Below are 12,670 nucleotides of genomic sequence, written 5' to 3'. Positions count from 1 at the left end.
AGAGGGCAATGTAACTAATACAAATCAACATGGGTTAATGGAAAATAGATCCTGTCAAACTAACTTTGTTGTTTTTGATGAGATTGCAAGTTTAGCTGATAAAGTTAATAGTGTTGACATAATATACTCACTTAGGTAAGTCATTTGACCTGGTACTGTATGGCAATTTGGTTTAAAAACAAAAACAAACTAGAATGATATAAAAGTAACATGGCACCCATTAAATGGATTAAAAACTGGCTAGCTGATAAGTCTCAAAATGTAACTATTAACGGGGAGCCATTATTGAGTGGGCTTGTTTCCATTAGGGTTGCACAGGGATTGGTTCTTGGCCATATGATATTTAACATCTTTATCAATTATCTAGAAGAGAACAAAATAATCACTGACTGTTTGCAGAGGACCCACAAATGGGAGGATGGTAAATAATGACGAGAACAGGTCACTGATTCACAGCAATCGGTGTCACTTGGTAAACTGGGCGCAAGCAGTTAATATGCATTTTAATAAAGCTAGATGTAAATGTATACATCTAGGAACAAAGAAGGTTGGCCATACTTACAGGTTGGGGGACTCTATGCTGAGAGAGGTTTGGGGATCATGGTGGATAATAAGTTGAACTTGAGCTCCCCGCTGAACATGGAACACTGTGGCCAAAAGAGCTAATGCAATCCTGGGATGCTTAAATGGGGATCACAAATAGGAATAAAGAGGCTTACTTGATCTCTGTATTCGGCACTGGTGTGACCACTGCTGGAATCTGTGTCCAGTTCTGGTGCCCACAATTCAAGAAAGATGTTGACAAATTGAAGAGAGTTCAGAGAAGAGCCACAAGAATGATAAAGGATTAGAAAATGTGCTTTTATAATGATGGACTCAAAATGCTCAAGCTATTTAGTTTAACAAAGAATAGGTTAAGGAGGGACTTGATAGGTACTCACAGACCAACATGGGGAACAAATATTTAATAATGGGCTCTTCAGCTTCCAGCCACTGGATCATGTTATACCTTTCTTTGCTAGACTGAAGCTAGACAACTTCAAACTGGAATCAAGGCATACATTTTTAACAGTGAGAGTAATTAGCCATTGGAATAACTTACCAAGGGTGAATTCTGCATCATTCACAATTTTTAAATCGAGATAGTAGCATTTTTTTCTAAAAGATGCCCTGGGAATTATTTTGGGGAAGTTCTACCACCTGTGTTATATGGGAGGTTAGACAAGATTTCTTCTGGCCTTAGAATCTATGAACAACACAGACTGTACTCCATTCACATTCCTGTACTTCAAAGAGGACTTTGTTTTAGCCAACGGGGTGGTGGCTAAGGTGAGTGCTGAACATTACTCACTTCAGAGGCTGAGAATGCTGTTGTGAAATTAATAGTTATTTTTACCCTATGAAACAAGCAGCTTGGATCAGAAACGAACCAATATGATGTGATATTGCAGAGTACAAGACAGTAATTGACTCTCCTACTTTGACTTTTAGTGGCTTAATTTGAGATGAAATCTCCACCAAGGATGGCAGTTGTTTTGAATATTGAAAATAGATAGGTCAGGTCTAGTCTAGCTGAGTTGGATGAAGTCTTTCCTGGTATGAACACTAAGCTATTGGACCTCTTTCAGATTTTTACGCCATGTCCCTGTGGTGTATGTGGACTATCCTGGACCAGCTTCACTTACTCAGATATATGGAACATTCAATCGTGCAATGCTGAGGCTTATCCCATCGCTCCGCACATATGCAGAACCTCTTACTGCTGCCATGGTAGAGTTCTACACAATGTCACAGGTAACTTGCTCTACACACTATTCCCAACTTCTGCTGACTAGTCCTCTTTCCTTGTTACTATGCCACTTTAGATAAATCCCAGTGCTTTTTGTTTTGGCCTGCTTACCCTGTTTTTATTAGCAGTTGTGAGATGGGGGCATGAGAAGCATTGTTTGCATGTTAATTATTGTTGCATAACTTTATCCCATTAGATACTATACCCAGTGTTTTGAATTTTTAGGAAAGGTTCACCCAGGACACACAGCCACACTACATCTATTCACCTCGTGAAATGACTCGATGGGTGAGAGGTATCTTTGAAGCCTTAAGACCATTAGAAACCTTACCTGTTGAAGGCCTTATTAGGATTTGGGCACACGAAGCCTTGCGTCTCTTCCAAGACAGGTAAAGAAACTATGGAAATGGTATTAAAAGTACAAATTGATCTTTTTCTCAGCTCTTTCCTGAGACTTTCCTTTAAAACAAGTTGAGGCCCAAGTTGAATTCTAATTTGATTCCAGATTGCTCTTTTAGATGTATAAGTATAAACACTTATAGGGGCTCAGCTGGGCAGAATACTCAAGTAGTTTAAATGCCAGACTCACTTTTTTTTTTTTTTTAATGTCAGTGATTTCAACTTCAAACTGATGGCTTATTCATTTATCTGCTTGTAGCACAAAACTGTCTTAATGGGCAGGTTTGTGAGGTGAAGTACAGACTGCCTACAAAGACCACAGGATTATAGTTCACCTCAAATTTAAAGGTGGTAAAAACTAATAGTTTGAAAAGGCTTGGCCAATCTCAGTAGGCCCCTTTCTTCAATTGTTGCATTTGAGATTGAGGGATTTTATCAAATGCAAGTTGAAATTTTTTCCAAAAACGGACCTTAAATTGTTACAATTACACTGAAAGGCTTCCCCCCCCCCCCCCCCCCCCTTGCTCCTTTCTCACATCTTCAGGATTTGTCAAATTGAAATTGTGCTTGCTGTAGAAATGAACAGTTTAAATTCATAAAATAAGTGCTACCCTCAAAGGCTTATACACAAAACCAAAATATAAAGAATCATACCTTTTGTGGATTTGAAATCTAGTCCTCTAAGCTCAGGGCAAGAGAAGTGTCTGTTGGATTGCTAAGTAGTTGTCAGTTCTATCTACTTGCCCATATTTACAGTAGTATTACCCTTTGCCTTAACTTGCTATTTATAGTACTTGGTGTGTCCTTCACATATATCTGTTTTTAATAGGTGTTGCCTGCTTGCTTGTAACTAACTCTCTCTCTCTCTCTCTCTCTCTCTCTCTCTCTCTCTCTCTCTCTCTCTCTCTCTCTCTCTAGACTTGTGGAGGATGAGGAGAGACGTTGGACTGATGAAAACATTGATATGGTAGCTCTGAAACATTTCCCCAACATAGACAAAGAGAAAGCTATGAGCAGACCCATCTTGTACAGCAATTGGCTGTCAAAGGTAAAGAGGGATATCTCAATAGAAGCCTTGCCATTGACTGTTGCAGACACGAAGTATCTTATTAAGAGAGTGAATCTTAGGCAGCACTCCTTCTAGTGTACTAAGTGCAGTCCATGCTATGATAGAATTTACCTTTGACAATAAGGATTGCTAACCAGTTGGAGTTGGTAAGCAAACACATTTGATGCGGCATGGCATGATGGGTATCCAGCACATAGCAGAACCTGTCCGGGTACCGAGGGAGTAGAACTGTGAATTAGAAGGCAGAGCATATACCCAAACAGGGACTCATCTAGAATATTGAGGGTAACAATTGCAGAAAGTATCTTGGGGTCCTGGACTAGTGCAGTTAGAAGATGTAGGTTGTCTCTTTGGCTTGTTTAACAAATAAGCCAATGGTGTCCGTAACCACACTGGCTAACTAATGACTCAAAGGAGAAGTGCCACCCACTGAGTCACAAGCTTCATTTCCTAGCATCCTGGGTTTCCCTTGGTCTCCCAAGTGATGTTAGTCAGATTATTGCATAACTTGATCTGAGGTATGACCCAAGGTGGTATGATTGTGGAGTACAAGCATACTCAATCTTGTATCTGGCTATATACTTTCAGAACAATAAATGCCTATAGTCGTCTCATAACGAACAATAATGTCTGATCAATAAACTGTTCATAGCCTTAGATTTCTCCCCTACCCCACCCCCACCCCAATCCTTTATATGGCTTCAACTGTTGCAGCTGACTTCAAGAAACAATTGTGTAATGCTAATATGTGATTGTAAAGCTCGTCACTCTGAATGTTTTAGGGTTTGCTTTTCAGCATCCAAGCAGGTATTCATAAATCTACTTCTGTGCCTGCTGGCTAAATGTGCTCCTGTCTGTTTAGACTTAACATACATGTACCCAGTGTATTAGGTAACATACCTGAAACAAGTTGAGCCATATGTGTATTCAAATCAGGAATTTGCAGTGATGGTAAAAGTGCCAAGGAGGAGCACAAATACCTATCTACCTGGGAATTTTCTGGCACTTATGGAATATACTGATTTATATTGCCTCTGAAAGTAAGCAGTAGATCATTTTTAATGCCTTACATTACAGTGGCTCTGCAGACACGATGCACAAATAGAAAATGCATCAGATTTAAGTGCAACATCTGAACTGGTGTGCAAACTAGTTTTTCAACATAAGGTGAAAGTCTGAATTATGCTGCTAAGAGGCACAGCACAGAACTCATAGCCAAGGGGGAGTGAGGTGGGGACTAAGGTAGCTTTGAGCCTTAATTGGTTACCTAAATTGTGCAAGCCAGTTCCCATGTGCCTGCAGAAATTCTGGGCAGTACTGCTGCCATGGCATGTGACGTTACAGGCCCTACCCGTGACACATGCTACATCAGAGTCTGAGGGGGGTCCCTGTGGCTGTCATCCTCAATTCTTGAGTTGGGAATTTGTGTCACTCCAGCCCCTTTATCCAGCACAGAGGGGTCAGCAGGGTTAGAATCTCTCCCTTAGTCTTAAATTCTAGACTGTTCGATCTCTTGCTTACATATTGACCTTCTTATTCTAGGATTATATCCCAGTGGATCAGGAAGAGCTGAGAGACTATGTAAAAGCCAGGCTGAAAGTGTTTTATGAAGAAGAACTTGATGTGCCACTAGTGCTGTTCAATGAAGTTTTGGATCATGTGCTAAGAATTGACCGGTAAGCTGAATTTCCAACTCCTGGGTTTGTCTAGTTTGAATTATAAAACAAATCTGTATTCAGACTAGTCCAGAATGGAGCACCAGTTTGTTCTGGTGTTCTACTTGGGAGAGGCATTCTGTAAAGGGGGCACTGCAAGGCTGGAATTGTAGTAGTAGACTGAGAAATATTGCCAATAGTCACTTCAGTGTGCCCCCGAACCAGTCACAGTACTAAAAAAAAAATACAGGTTAAGTTTGCAAGGAAAGGAGGTTTGGAAATGTGGTAGCTAATTCACAATTTATCAAGCAATAAACTTGAAGTACCAATCTCTTTCAGAATCTTCCGCCAGCCTCAGGGTCACTTGCTTCTCATTGGAGTTAGTGGAGCAGGGAAAACTACTCTCTCGCGATTTGTGGCTTGGATGAATGGTTTAAGTGTTTACCAAATAAAGGTTGGTTTAGTTCTATCACTCAACAAAAAAATTGACTGTTAAAGCTTGCAGTTGTCTTGCAGATATTCTATCTTTGGTAAGATAAATGTATAAATGTAAGTCATTGTGAGGGAGGATAAGGGCTAAAAAAGATCAGTAACTATTGCTAAATCTTTATAGGTTCATAGGAAATACACAGGTGAAGACTTTGATGAAGATCTGAGAACGGTCTTAAGACGTTCTGGCTGCAAGAATGAGAAAATAGCATTTATAATGGATGAGTCAAATGTACTGGATTCTGGATTCCTGGAGAGAATGAATACTCTTCTGGCCAATGGAGAGGTAACTTGAGTAAATCTGTGTAAAGTAGCAGTTATGCAGGGAAAATCAAGCCTTTAAGAAAAATATACTTATTTCCTGGATTAGGTTCCTGGTCTCTTTGAAGGAGATGAATATGCCACCCTTATGACTCAATGTAAAGAGGGAGCACAGAAAGAAGGTTTAATGCTAGATTCACATGAAGAACTGTACAAATGGTTCACCAGTCAAGTTATTCGCAATCTCCATGTTGTGTTCACCATGAACCCATCTTCTGAAGGCCTGAAGGACAGAGCAGCTACTTCTCCAGCTCTCTTCAACAGGTAACTTACTTACATCATCACGTTCTGTTTGGGAGCTAACCTACAACAAAGTATCTTAACACTTCAGGTCTGTCTGTTTTTTTTTTTTTTTTGTTTGGTTTTTTTTTTATTAAGAATATTGTTAATACCCTCTTGAAAAAAGAAATTTTGGAAGTTGTAATACGTCTTGTCCTGTCGGCAGGTGTGTCTTGAACTGGTTTGGAGACTGGTCAACTGAAGCACTGTACCAAGTTGGCAAAGAGTTTACAAGCAAAATGGATCTTGAGAAGCCAAACTACATTGTGCCAGACTATATGCCAGTTGTGTATGAGAAATTACCACAACCGCCATCACATAGGGAAGCTATTGTAAATAGCTGTGTATTTGTTCATCAGACCCTTCATCAGGTGTGTTCTGCCATGCTACTCAGATCTCTAATGTCATGTTCTAGTGGACTGACACAAGTTCAGTACAACAGTGTTGCTGCTGTGACAGTTTTGAGTTTAGGAATATATAATCTAGATTTTTTTTTTAATATTTTACGTAAAAAAACTTTTGACAAAATCCTTTTCCTTTGGAAAGGCTAACGCTCGTCTAGCAAAACGGGGAGGCAGAACTATGGCCATCACACCACGTCACTATTTGGACTTCATCAACCATTATGCCAACTTGTTCAATGAGAAAAGGAGTGAGCTGGAGGAACAGCAGATGCATTTGAATGTTGGTCTTAGAAAGATCAAGGAAACTGTTGACCAGGTACATACCTTTAAACTTTGCTTTTTAATATAAAATTAGAGCTATTAAAACATTTTAAAACTGAGTTTAGTCTGTACAGACTCTAATCTTACCATTCATGTCAGGTGGAAGAACTGCGTAGGGACTTGAGAATAAAGAGCCAGGAGTTGGAAGTAAAGAATGCAGCAGCTAATGACAAGCTGAAAAAAATGGTGAAGGATCAGCAAGAAGCTGAGAAGAAAAAGGTGAAATCAAAGCTTTCTTTACCCTTTGTACATGAACAGTATATTTAGAAATAATATCTTACAGGTTGCACAATCTTTCTCTTAGGTTATGAGCCAAGACATTCAAGAGCAGCTCCACAAACAGCAAGCAGTAATTGCAGATAAGCAAATGAGTGTGAAGGAGGATCTAGACAAAGTCGAACCTGCTGTCATTGAAGCTCAGAATGGTAAGTCAACACTGACAAATAACTACAGCATTCCTTCCTTTAGGGCAGGGGTCGGCAACCTCTCAGAAGTGGTGTGCCGAGTCTTCATTTATTCACTCTAATTTAAGGTTTCGTGTGCCAGTAATACATTTTAACATTTTTAGAAGGTCTCTTTCTATAAGTCTATAATATATAACTAAACTGTTTGTTGTATGTAAAGTAAATAAGGTTTTAAAAATGATTAAGAAGCTTCATTTAAAATGCAGAGCACCCCGGACCAGTAGCCAGGACCCGGGCAGTGAGTGCCACTGAAAATCAGCTCGCGTGCCGCCTTCGGCACGTGTGCCATAGGTTGCCTACCCCTGCTTTAGGGGTTTGCAGCTGATCCAAAGGCTCTTGAAGTCAGTGGGAGTGCTTCCATTTGCTTCTGTGAACTTTGGGTCCATCGCTTTAACAGCAGTATCTTAATCTTTAGTGTGGAAGTAGGAGAAATTAAAATAATTCACTTAGCACTACTGAGCTTCCAAAATTCCTATTATTACTACTGTAGACTTGCATTCTAAGCAGTATTTTTATTAAACTTTGAACAATAAACTGTCTTAATGGTTCACTGTTTTTTGCCAAGCTTTGCTAGATTTACTTACTATCTTTCAGTATACCAGGCCACATTAGAATAGGAACTCCTGAAACAGGAGTAGGTCAACAAACGCTAGGAAATTTCTGGTGTGCAGTAGTATGGTCCACATAGTCAGTCTACAGCACGCTAGCTTCCTGTGCACTTACACCCCAGCTTGTTGCTCACTGTTTTCTAGACAAACCCCTAACGTGTTCTGTTTCTGCTGCTGCTGCCTCTTAAGAGATAGCAGTGTCCAGTTCATGGAATTAGTGATTTAGTAAACGCTACATAAGTATCATGAATGGAAATACTACCTACAACTTATTTACTCAAGACTTGGTTACAATGGCTTATCAGTGGGTTGCATAAGAGGAGGAAGGACTTCTAACTCACTATTTGCCTAGGTATACGGCCTCTCGCTGTAGAGGCACAGCCTTGTTTTTAGGCTCCTTAACTTGTGAACTCAGCATAGCTGCCACGTGCAAACTCTTGCACTTGTAGTAGTACTTGGAGGCTTCTGATAGTTCAGCTTGCTCTCTATCAAATGAGAATACTGGTGGAGAGTTTTCAAAATGTGGAAAGCATTTGGTTTTTACAAGAGAGGTTTAATTCATTTTAGATATGACCTGAAGCTTAAAAATCTCTCAACAATATCAATGAAGATTTGCTAATTCCTGTCTTACTATTCTGCTGTCTTTTCTCCTTTTTCTCCCCTATCAATACTCTTCCTTTCTCGTGCTCGATCTGACTTGATTACTGTGATTAGCTGTAAAATCAATAAAGAAGCAGCATCTGGTAGAGGTCCGTTCTATGGCCAACCCACCTGGAGCAGTGAAGCTAGCACTAGAGTCCATCTGTCTACTATTGGGTGAAAGTACAACTGACTGGAAACAGATACGTTCCATCATTATGAGGGAAAACTTCATTCCAACTATTGTAAACTTTTCTGCTGAGGAGATCAGGTGAATAACTGCAGGTACCGAGCTACTCCTGGGAATAGAAAGAAATTGTTCACAAGATTTTTCACAATAGAAATCTTACTAGTAGTCACAATTGGTGATGTTAGGGTTTGGTTTCTACCTCACAAAAAGCAGAATTCATCTCATATGCGTATGCAGAATCGCCACCTTTTATGCAGAGAACAAAATATCAAACTCTATCAGGGAGAAGATGTGCATCTCCGAGCTAAATTTTGCTCTTAAAATAAATTTTAAAGTATAGTCTGAGTAGCACATACATACTTCCATTAGAGCACTGGGGTATAGACTATTCCCAGTAATTGAACTTAAATGTCTTTCATTATTTCCCAGCAGTAGCCTTAAATCCCTGATTGTTGCATGCTGAAGACTTTTTTCATCCCCTTAATAGCTGTGAACTCTATAAGGAAGCAGCATCTTGTTGAAGTAAGAGCAATGGCCAACCCTCCTGCTGCAGTAAAACTGGCTTTATAATCAATCTCTCTCTTGTTGGGTGAGGAGACAAATAACTAGAGAAAGACAGACCAATTATTCTCAGAGATAATTTCATCAGCAGCATTGTCAACTTTAATACTGAAGATCTAAGGCAGTGGTTCTCAAACTTTTGTACTGGTGACCCCTTTCACATAGCAAGCCTCTGAGTGTGACACTCCTCCCCCCTCCCCATAAATTAAAAAACTTTTTTATATTTAACACCATTATAAAAGCTGGAGGCAAAGCAGGGTTTGGAGGTTTGGAGGGGTGGAGGTTGATAGCTTGTGACACCCCATGTAATAACCTTGTGACCCCCTAAGGGGTCCCGACCCCCAGTTTGAGAACCATTGATAAGGTATTGGTTTTAGTTTATCTACTGTAGTAAAGGGGCAACTTCCTCTCAGTAACTCTGCGCTGAGAGATTCAACACTTGCACACATGCTGTGTCAAACATAACTCTTCTTTTGCAGTGATTCCATCCGGGAAAAGATGAAGAAGAATTATATGTCAAATCCAAGTTACAATTATGAAATCGTAAACCGAGCATCCTTAGCATGTGGTCCCATGGTAAAATGGGCAATTGCACAGGTAACTCATCTTCAGTAGATGCGCCAATGTAGAATGCTTCAGTGTTGTGGGAAATCTAACACCTAGTGATAAGTGCAAGTTCTAAGGTGCTGGAAATATGCAAGGACTCATAATTCGCAGACTTCCATCACTCAAATATCTGTGGCATCTTGTCTAGCTTGCTATTGTAGAGGTAAAAACAGAAATTTGTCTCAAGTGAACATGCAGAGTAAGGTGCTGAATGTTCTTGAATACTCTGTTAACTGTTCTGTGATTAACAGGATCCTGCAGTACATTTCATAAGAACATGTATATAATGATTGCAACCCTACAACTTACTTTGTCAAAAGACAATTGAAAATCACTGTTTTAATAATAGTGACTAATGGCTGGTCTTTTTGGTCTGTAGCCAGTTTTGTGTACACACAGACCAGATTTTGTTGCCTTGTTTGATCTCGTTTCCCCCACCTGACAAGGGTGGGGACTGTTGTAGAGCAGTGTGATCATGTCTTATTGAGGAGAGGGCATCTAGCTCTGAAGTAATGTCAATGACAAGCACGGACGGCATCTCATCTAGCCCTCTCCAAAGCCCAGGTTGGTTATTTGTGGGTGTAGGCTTTGGCCAAGGGCTTACAGGTGGGTTTTTAGAAGCTTGAATAGAGTGCTGTTATGGGAAAACAGGAGGAGGCAGGCTAAGCCCAGTGTGCAGGGAAAAGGATAAACTAATTTGGTACTTACCCCATAGGGTAAGCTTCCCTCTTCTAGCCTTCCAGACTCATTGCAGGATCTCCCCTGCCTTCATCCTACACTCCCTGAGAGAGAGCTCTGGCATCGTGGGCAATGGTCCCTGCACTGCACGATTGAATTTGAAATTTGATTGAAATCTGGAGGCTTCCCAAAGAACATCATTCTTGCTTCAGTGAGATGAATAGTGCAGTTCACACCTCTTGGCTCTTTGAGGCCACCTGCAGACTCAGAATAGTGAATCAGTTTAAGTAGAAGACTAGAAACTTAACCTTTTTAAAATGAAAGCCTGAATACCTAAAATCCTGAGGGGTGCCCTCAATCCATAAAAAAATTATGCTTGCTGACTTGCATGGTCCCAAGTCACGTGGTAAGTTCCATTCTAGAAAGTATCTAGAACTGACTGTTCACATGTTTCACAGCTGAATTATGCTGATATGTTGAAGCGAGTAGAACCCCTCCGCAATGAACTACAGAAACTGGAGGATGATGCCAAAGACAATCAACAGAAAGCTAATGAGGTAGAACAGATGATTCGTGATCTCGAGGCCAGTATTGCTCGCTACAAGGAAGAGTATGCAGTGCTGATTTCGGAGGCTCAAGCAATTAAGGCGGACCTGGCTGCAGTTGAAGCAAAAGTGAGAATACTCAGTGTACCATTTTGTCCATTTTACTGACTTTTCTTTAATATTTCAGGGGGTGGGAATAGTGGCTTTCAAACATTCTGTATACCTTTCTAACACAGAATGCTTTAATGGCCTCTCTACACAACAATTTGCCTTTCAATATGTTTTCTCCTTTGGACTTCTTACAAAGAGCTTTGTGACCATGGATAAACAGACCAGAGTGAGGATTGCTCTTCCAGTCACTGCCTCATGCTGGCCACCCAATTAAATTGGCAATCTGTCTGATCAGGACTAGGCTAGCAGGTGGAATGTTACTCAAAATCAAGGAAAGCTATCATAGGTAAAGCCAGTCCTTTTTCACAAGCACAAAATTCACCCATTAGAATGATCAATTCTGTAAGTCTCAAATGTGTTTCAGAGGAATTGTGATTACTTAATGCTTGAGTGTCTACCTTTTCTCATATTTTAAAACTATCTTGCAGGGTAACTGCTATATTAATGTTCTCTTCAGACAAGACTAGTGAAGTCAGGTCAAACGGTCCATACAAATGTCCTCTTATTTTTTGGTTCCTTGAGCTGCACTGATGGAATCATAGAAATGTAGGGCTGAAAGTGAACTCGAGTCCAGCCCCCTTTGCTGTAGCAGGGTAAAATAAACCTAGTTCATCCTTGACAGGTGTCTGTCCAATCTGTTTTTTAAAATGTCCAATAATGGGAATTCCACAACCTCCCTTGGAAGCCTATTCCAGTGCTTAACTACTTACAGTTGGAAAGTTTTTTCCTCATATCTAATCTATATTTCCCTTGCTGCAGATTAAGCCCCTTACTTCTCACCCTACCTTAAATGGACATGGAGAACAATTGATCAGTCCTTTCTAGAACAGCCCTCAACATATTTGAAGACTTTCACTGTGGTTGTCTTTTCTCAAGACTAAACATACCCAGTTTTTTAACCTTTTCACATAGGTCAGATTTTCTAAACATTTAATCATTTTTGTTGTCCTTCTCTGGAAACTCTCCAACCTGTCCACATCTTTCCTAAAGTGTGATATCCAGAACTGGACACAGTAATCCAGCTGAGCCCTCATTGCTGTATAGATTGGGACCAGTACCTCCCAGGTCTGTCTTACAACACACCTGTTAATACATTCCAGAATATTAGCCTTTTTTGCAGCAGCATCATGTTGTTCACTCATACTCAATTGGTGATCCACTATAACCTGCAGATCCTCTTCAGCCTAGCCAGCTAGATCCTAACCAGTTATTCCCTGTTTTGTAGTTGTTTTGCATTTGATTTCCTCTCCCCCCCCCCCCCCCCCGTTCCTGAATTTCACTTGAGGAATTCAGATCAATTCTCCAATTTGTCAGTCGTTTTGAATTTTAATCCTGTTCTCCAAAATGCTCACAACCCTTCTATCCCTTTCCACTACCAGATCTGTAAAATTCACAGCCCAAGAATACTAACAACCAAACTTCCAGAGTTGTGCATGCACTCATAGTTGTTTTCTGGACATACGTAATTCTGAAAATTTGGGT

At 40.3% G+C, this 12,670-nt stretch overlaps 1 protein-coding gene across 1 annotated transcript in view; it reads left to right on the top strand.

The window, feature by feature from the left end:
• The window catches only part of LOC135877486 (cytoplasmic dynein 1 heavy chain 1), a 76,191-nt gene that overhangs the window by 43,903 nt on the left and 19,618 nt on the right, over positions 1 to 12,670 (top strand). Inside the window, exons 41-54 of the mRNA XM_065402927.1 lie at positions 1,629 to 1,794; positions 2,015 to 2,178; positions 3,107 to 3,236; positions 4,800 to 4,933; positions 5,252 to 5,366; positions 5,526 to 5,687; positions 5,772 to 5,986; positions 6,168 to 6,372; positions 6,548 to 6,721; positions 6,826 to 6,945; positions 7,031 to 7,151; positions 8,513 to 8,708; positions 9,668 to 9,785; positions 10,931 to 11,146. Of these exons, the coding sequence (XP_065258999.1) occupies positions 1,629 to 1,794; positions 2,015 to 2,178; positions 3,107 to 3,236; positions 4,800 to 4,933; positions 5,252 to 5,366; positions 5,526 to 5,687; positions 5,772 to 5,986; positions 6,168 to 6,372; positions 6,548 to 6,721; positions 6,826 to 6,945; positions 7,031 to 7,151; positions 8,513 to 8,708; positions 9,668 to 9,785; positions 10,931 to 11,146 (2,236 nt within the window). The remainder of the gene's footprint in view (positions 1 to 1,628; positions 1,795 to 2,014; positions 2,179 to 3,106; positions 3,237 to 4,799; positions 4,934 to 5,251; positions 5,367 to 5,525; positions 5,688 to 5,771; positions 5,987 to 6,167; positions 6,373 to 6,547; positions 6,722 to 6,825; positions 6,946 to 7,030; positions 7,152 to 8,512; positions 8,709 to 9,667; positions 9,786 to 10,930; positions 11,147 to 12,670) is intronic.

Source organism: Emys orbicularis, chromosome 4 (genome assembly GCF_028017835.1).
Source record: "Emys orbicularis isolate rEmyOrb1 chromosome 4, rEmyOrb1.hap1, whole genome shotgun sequence".
In the NCBI taxonomy this organism is placed as follows: domain Eukaryota; kingdom Metazoa; phylum Chordata; order Testudines; family Emydidae; genus Emys; species Emys orbicularis.
Note: the sequence above shows the minus strand (reverse complement) of the source record. Positions and strands in the feature narration are given on the sequence as shown.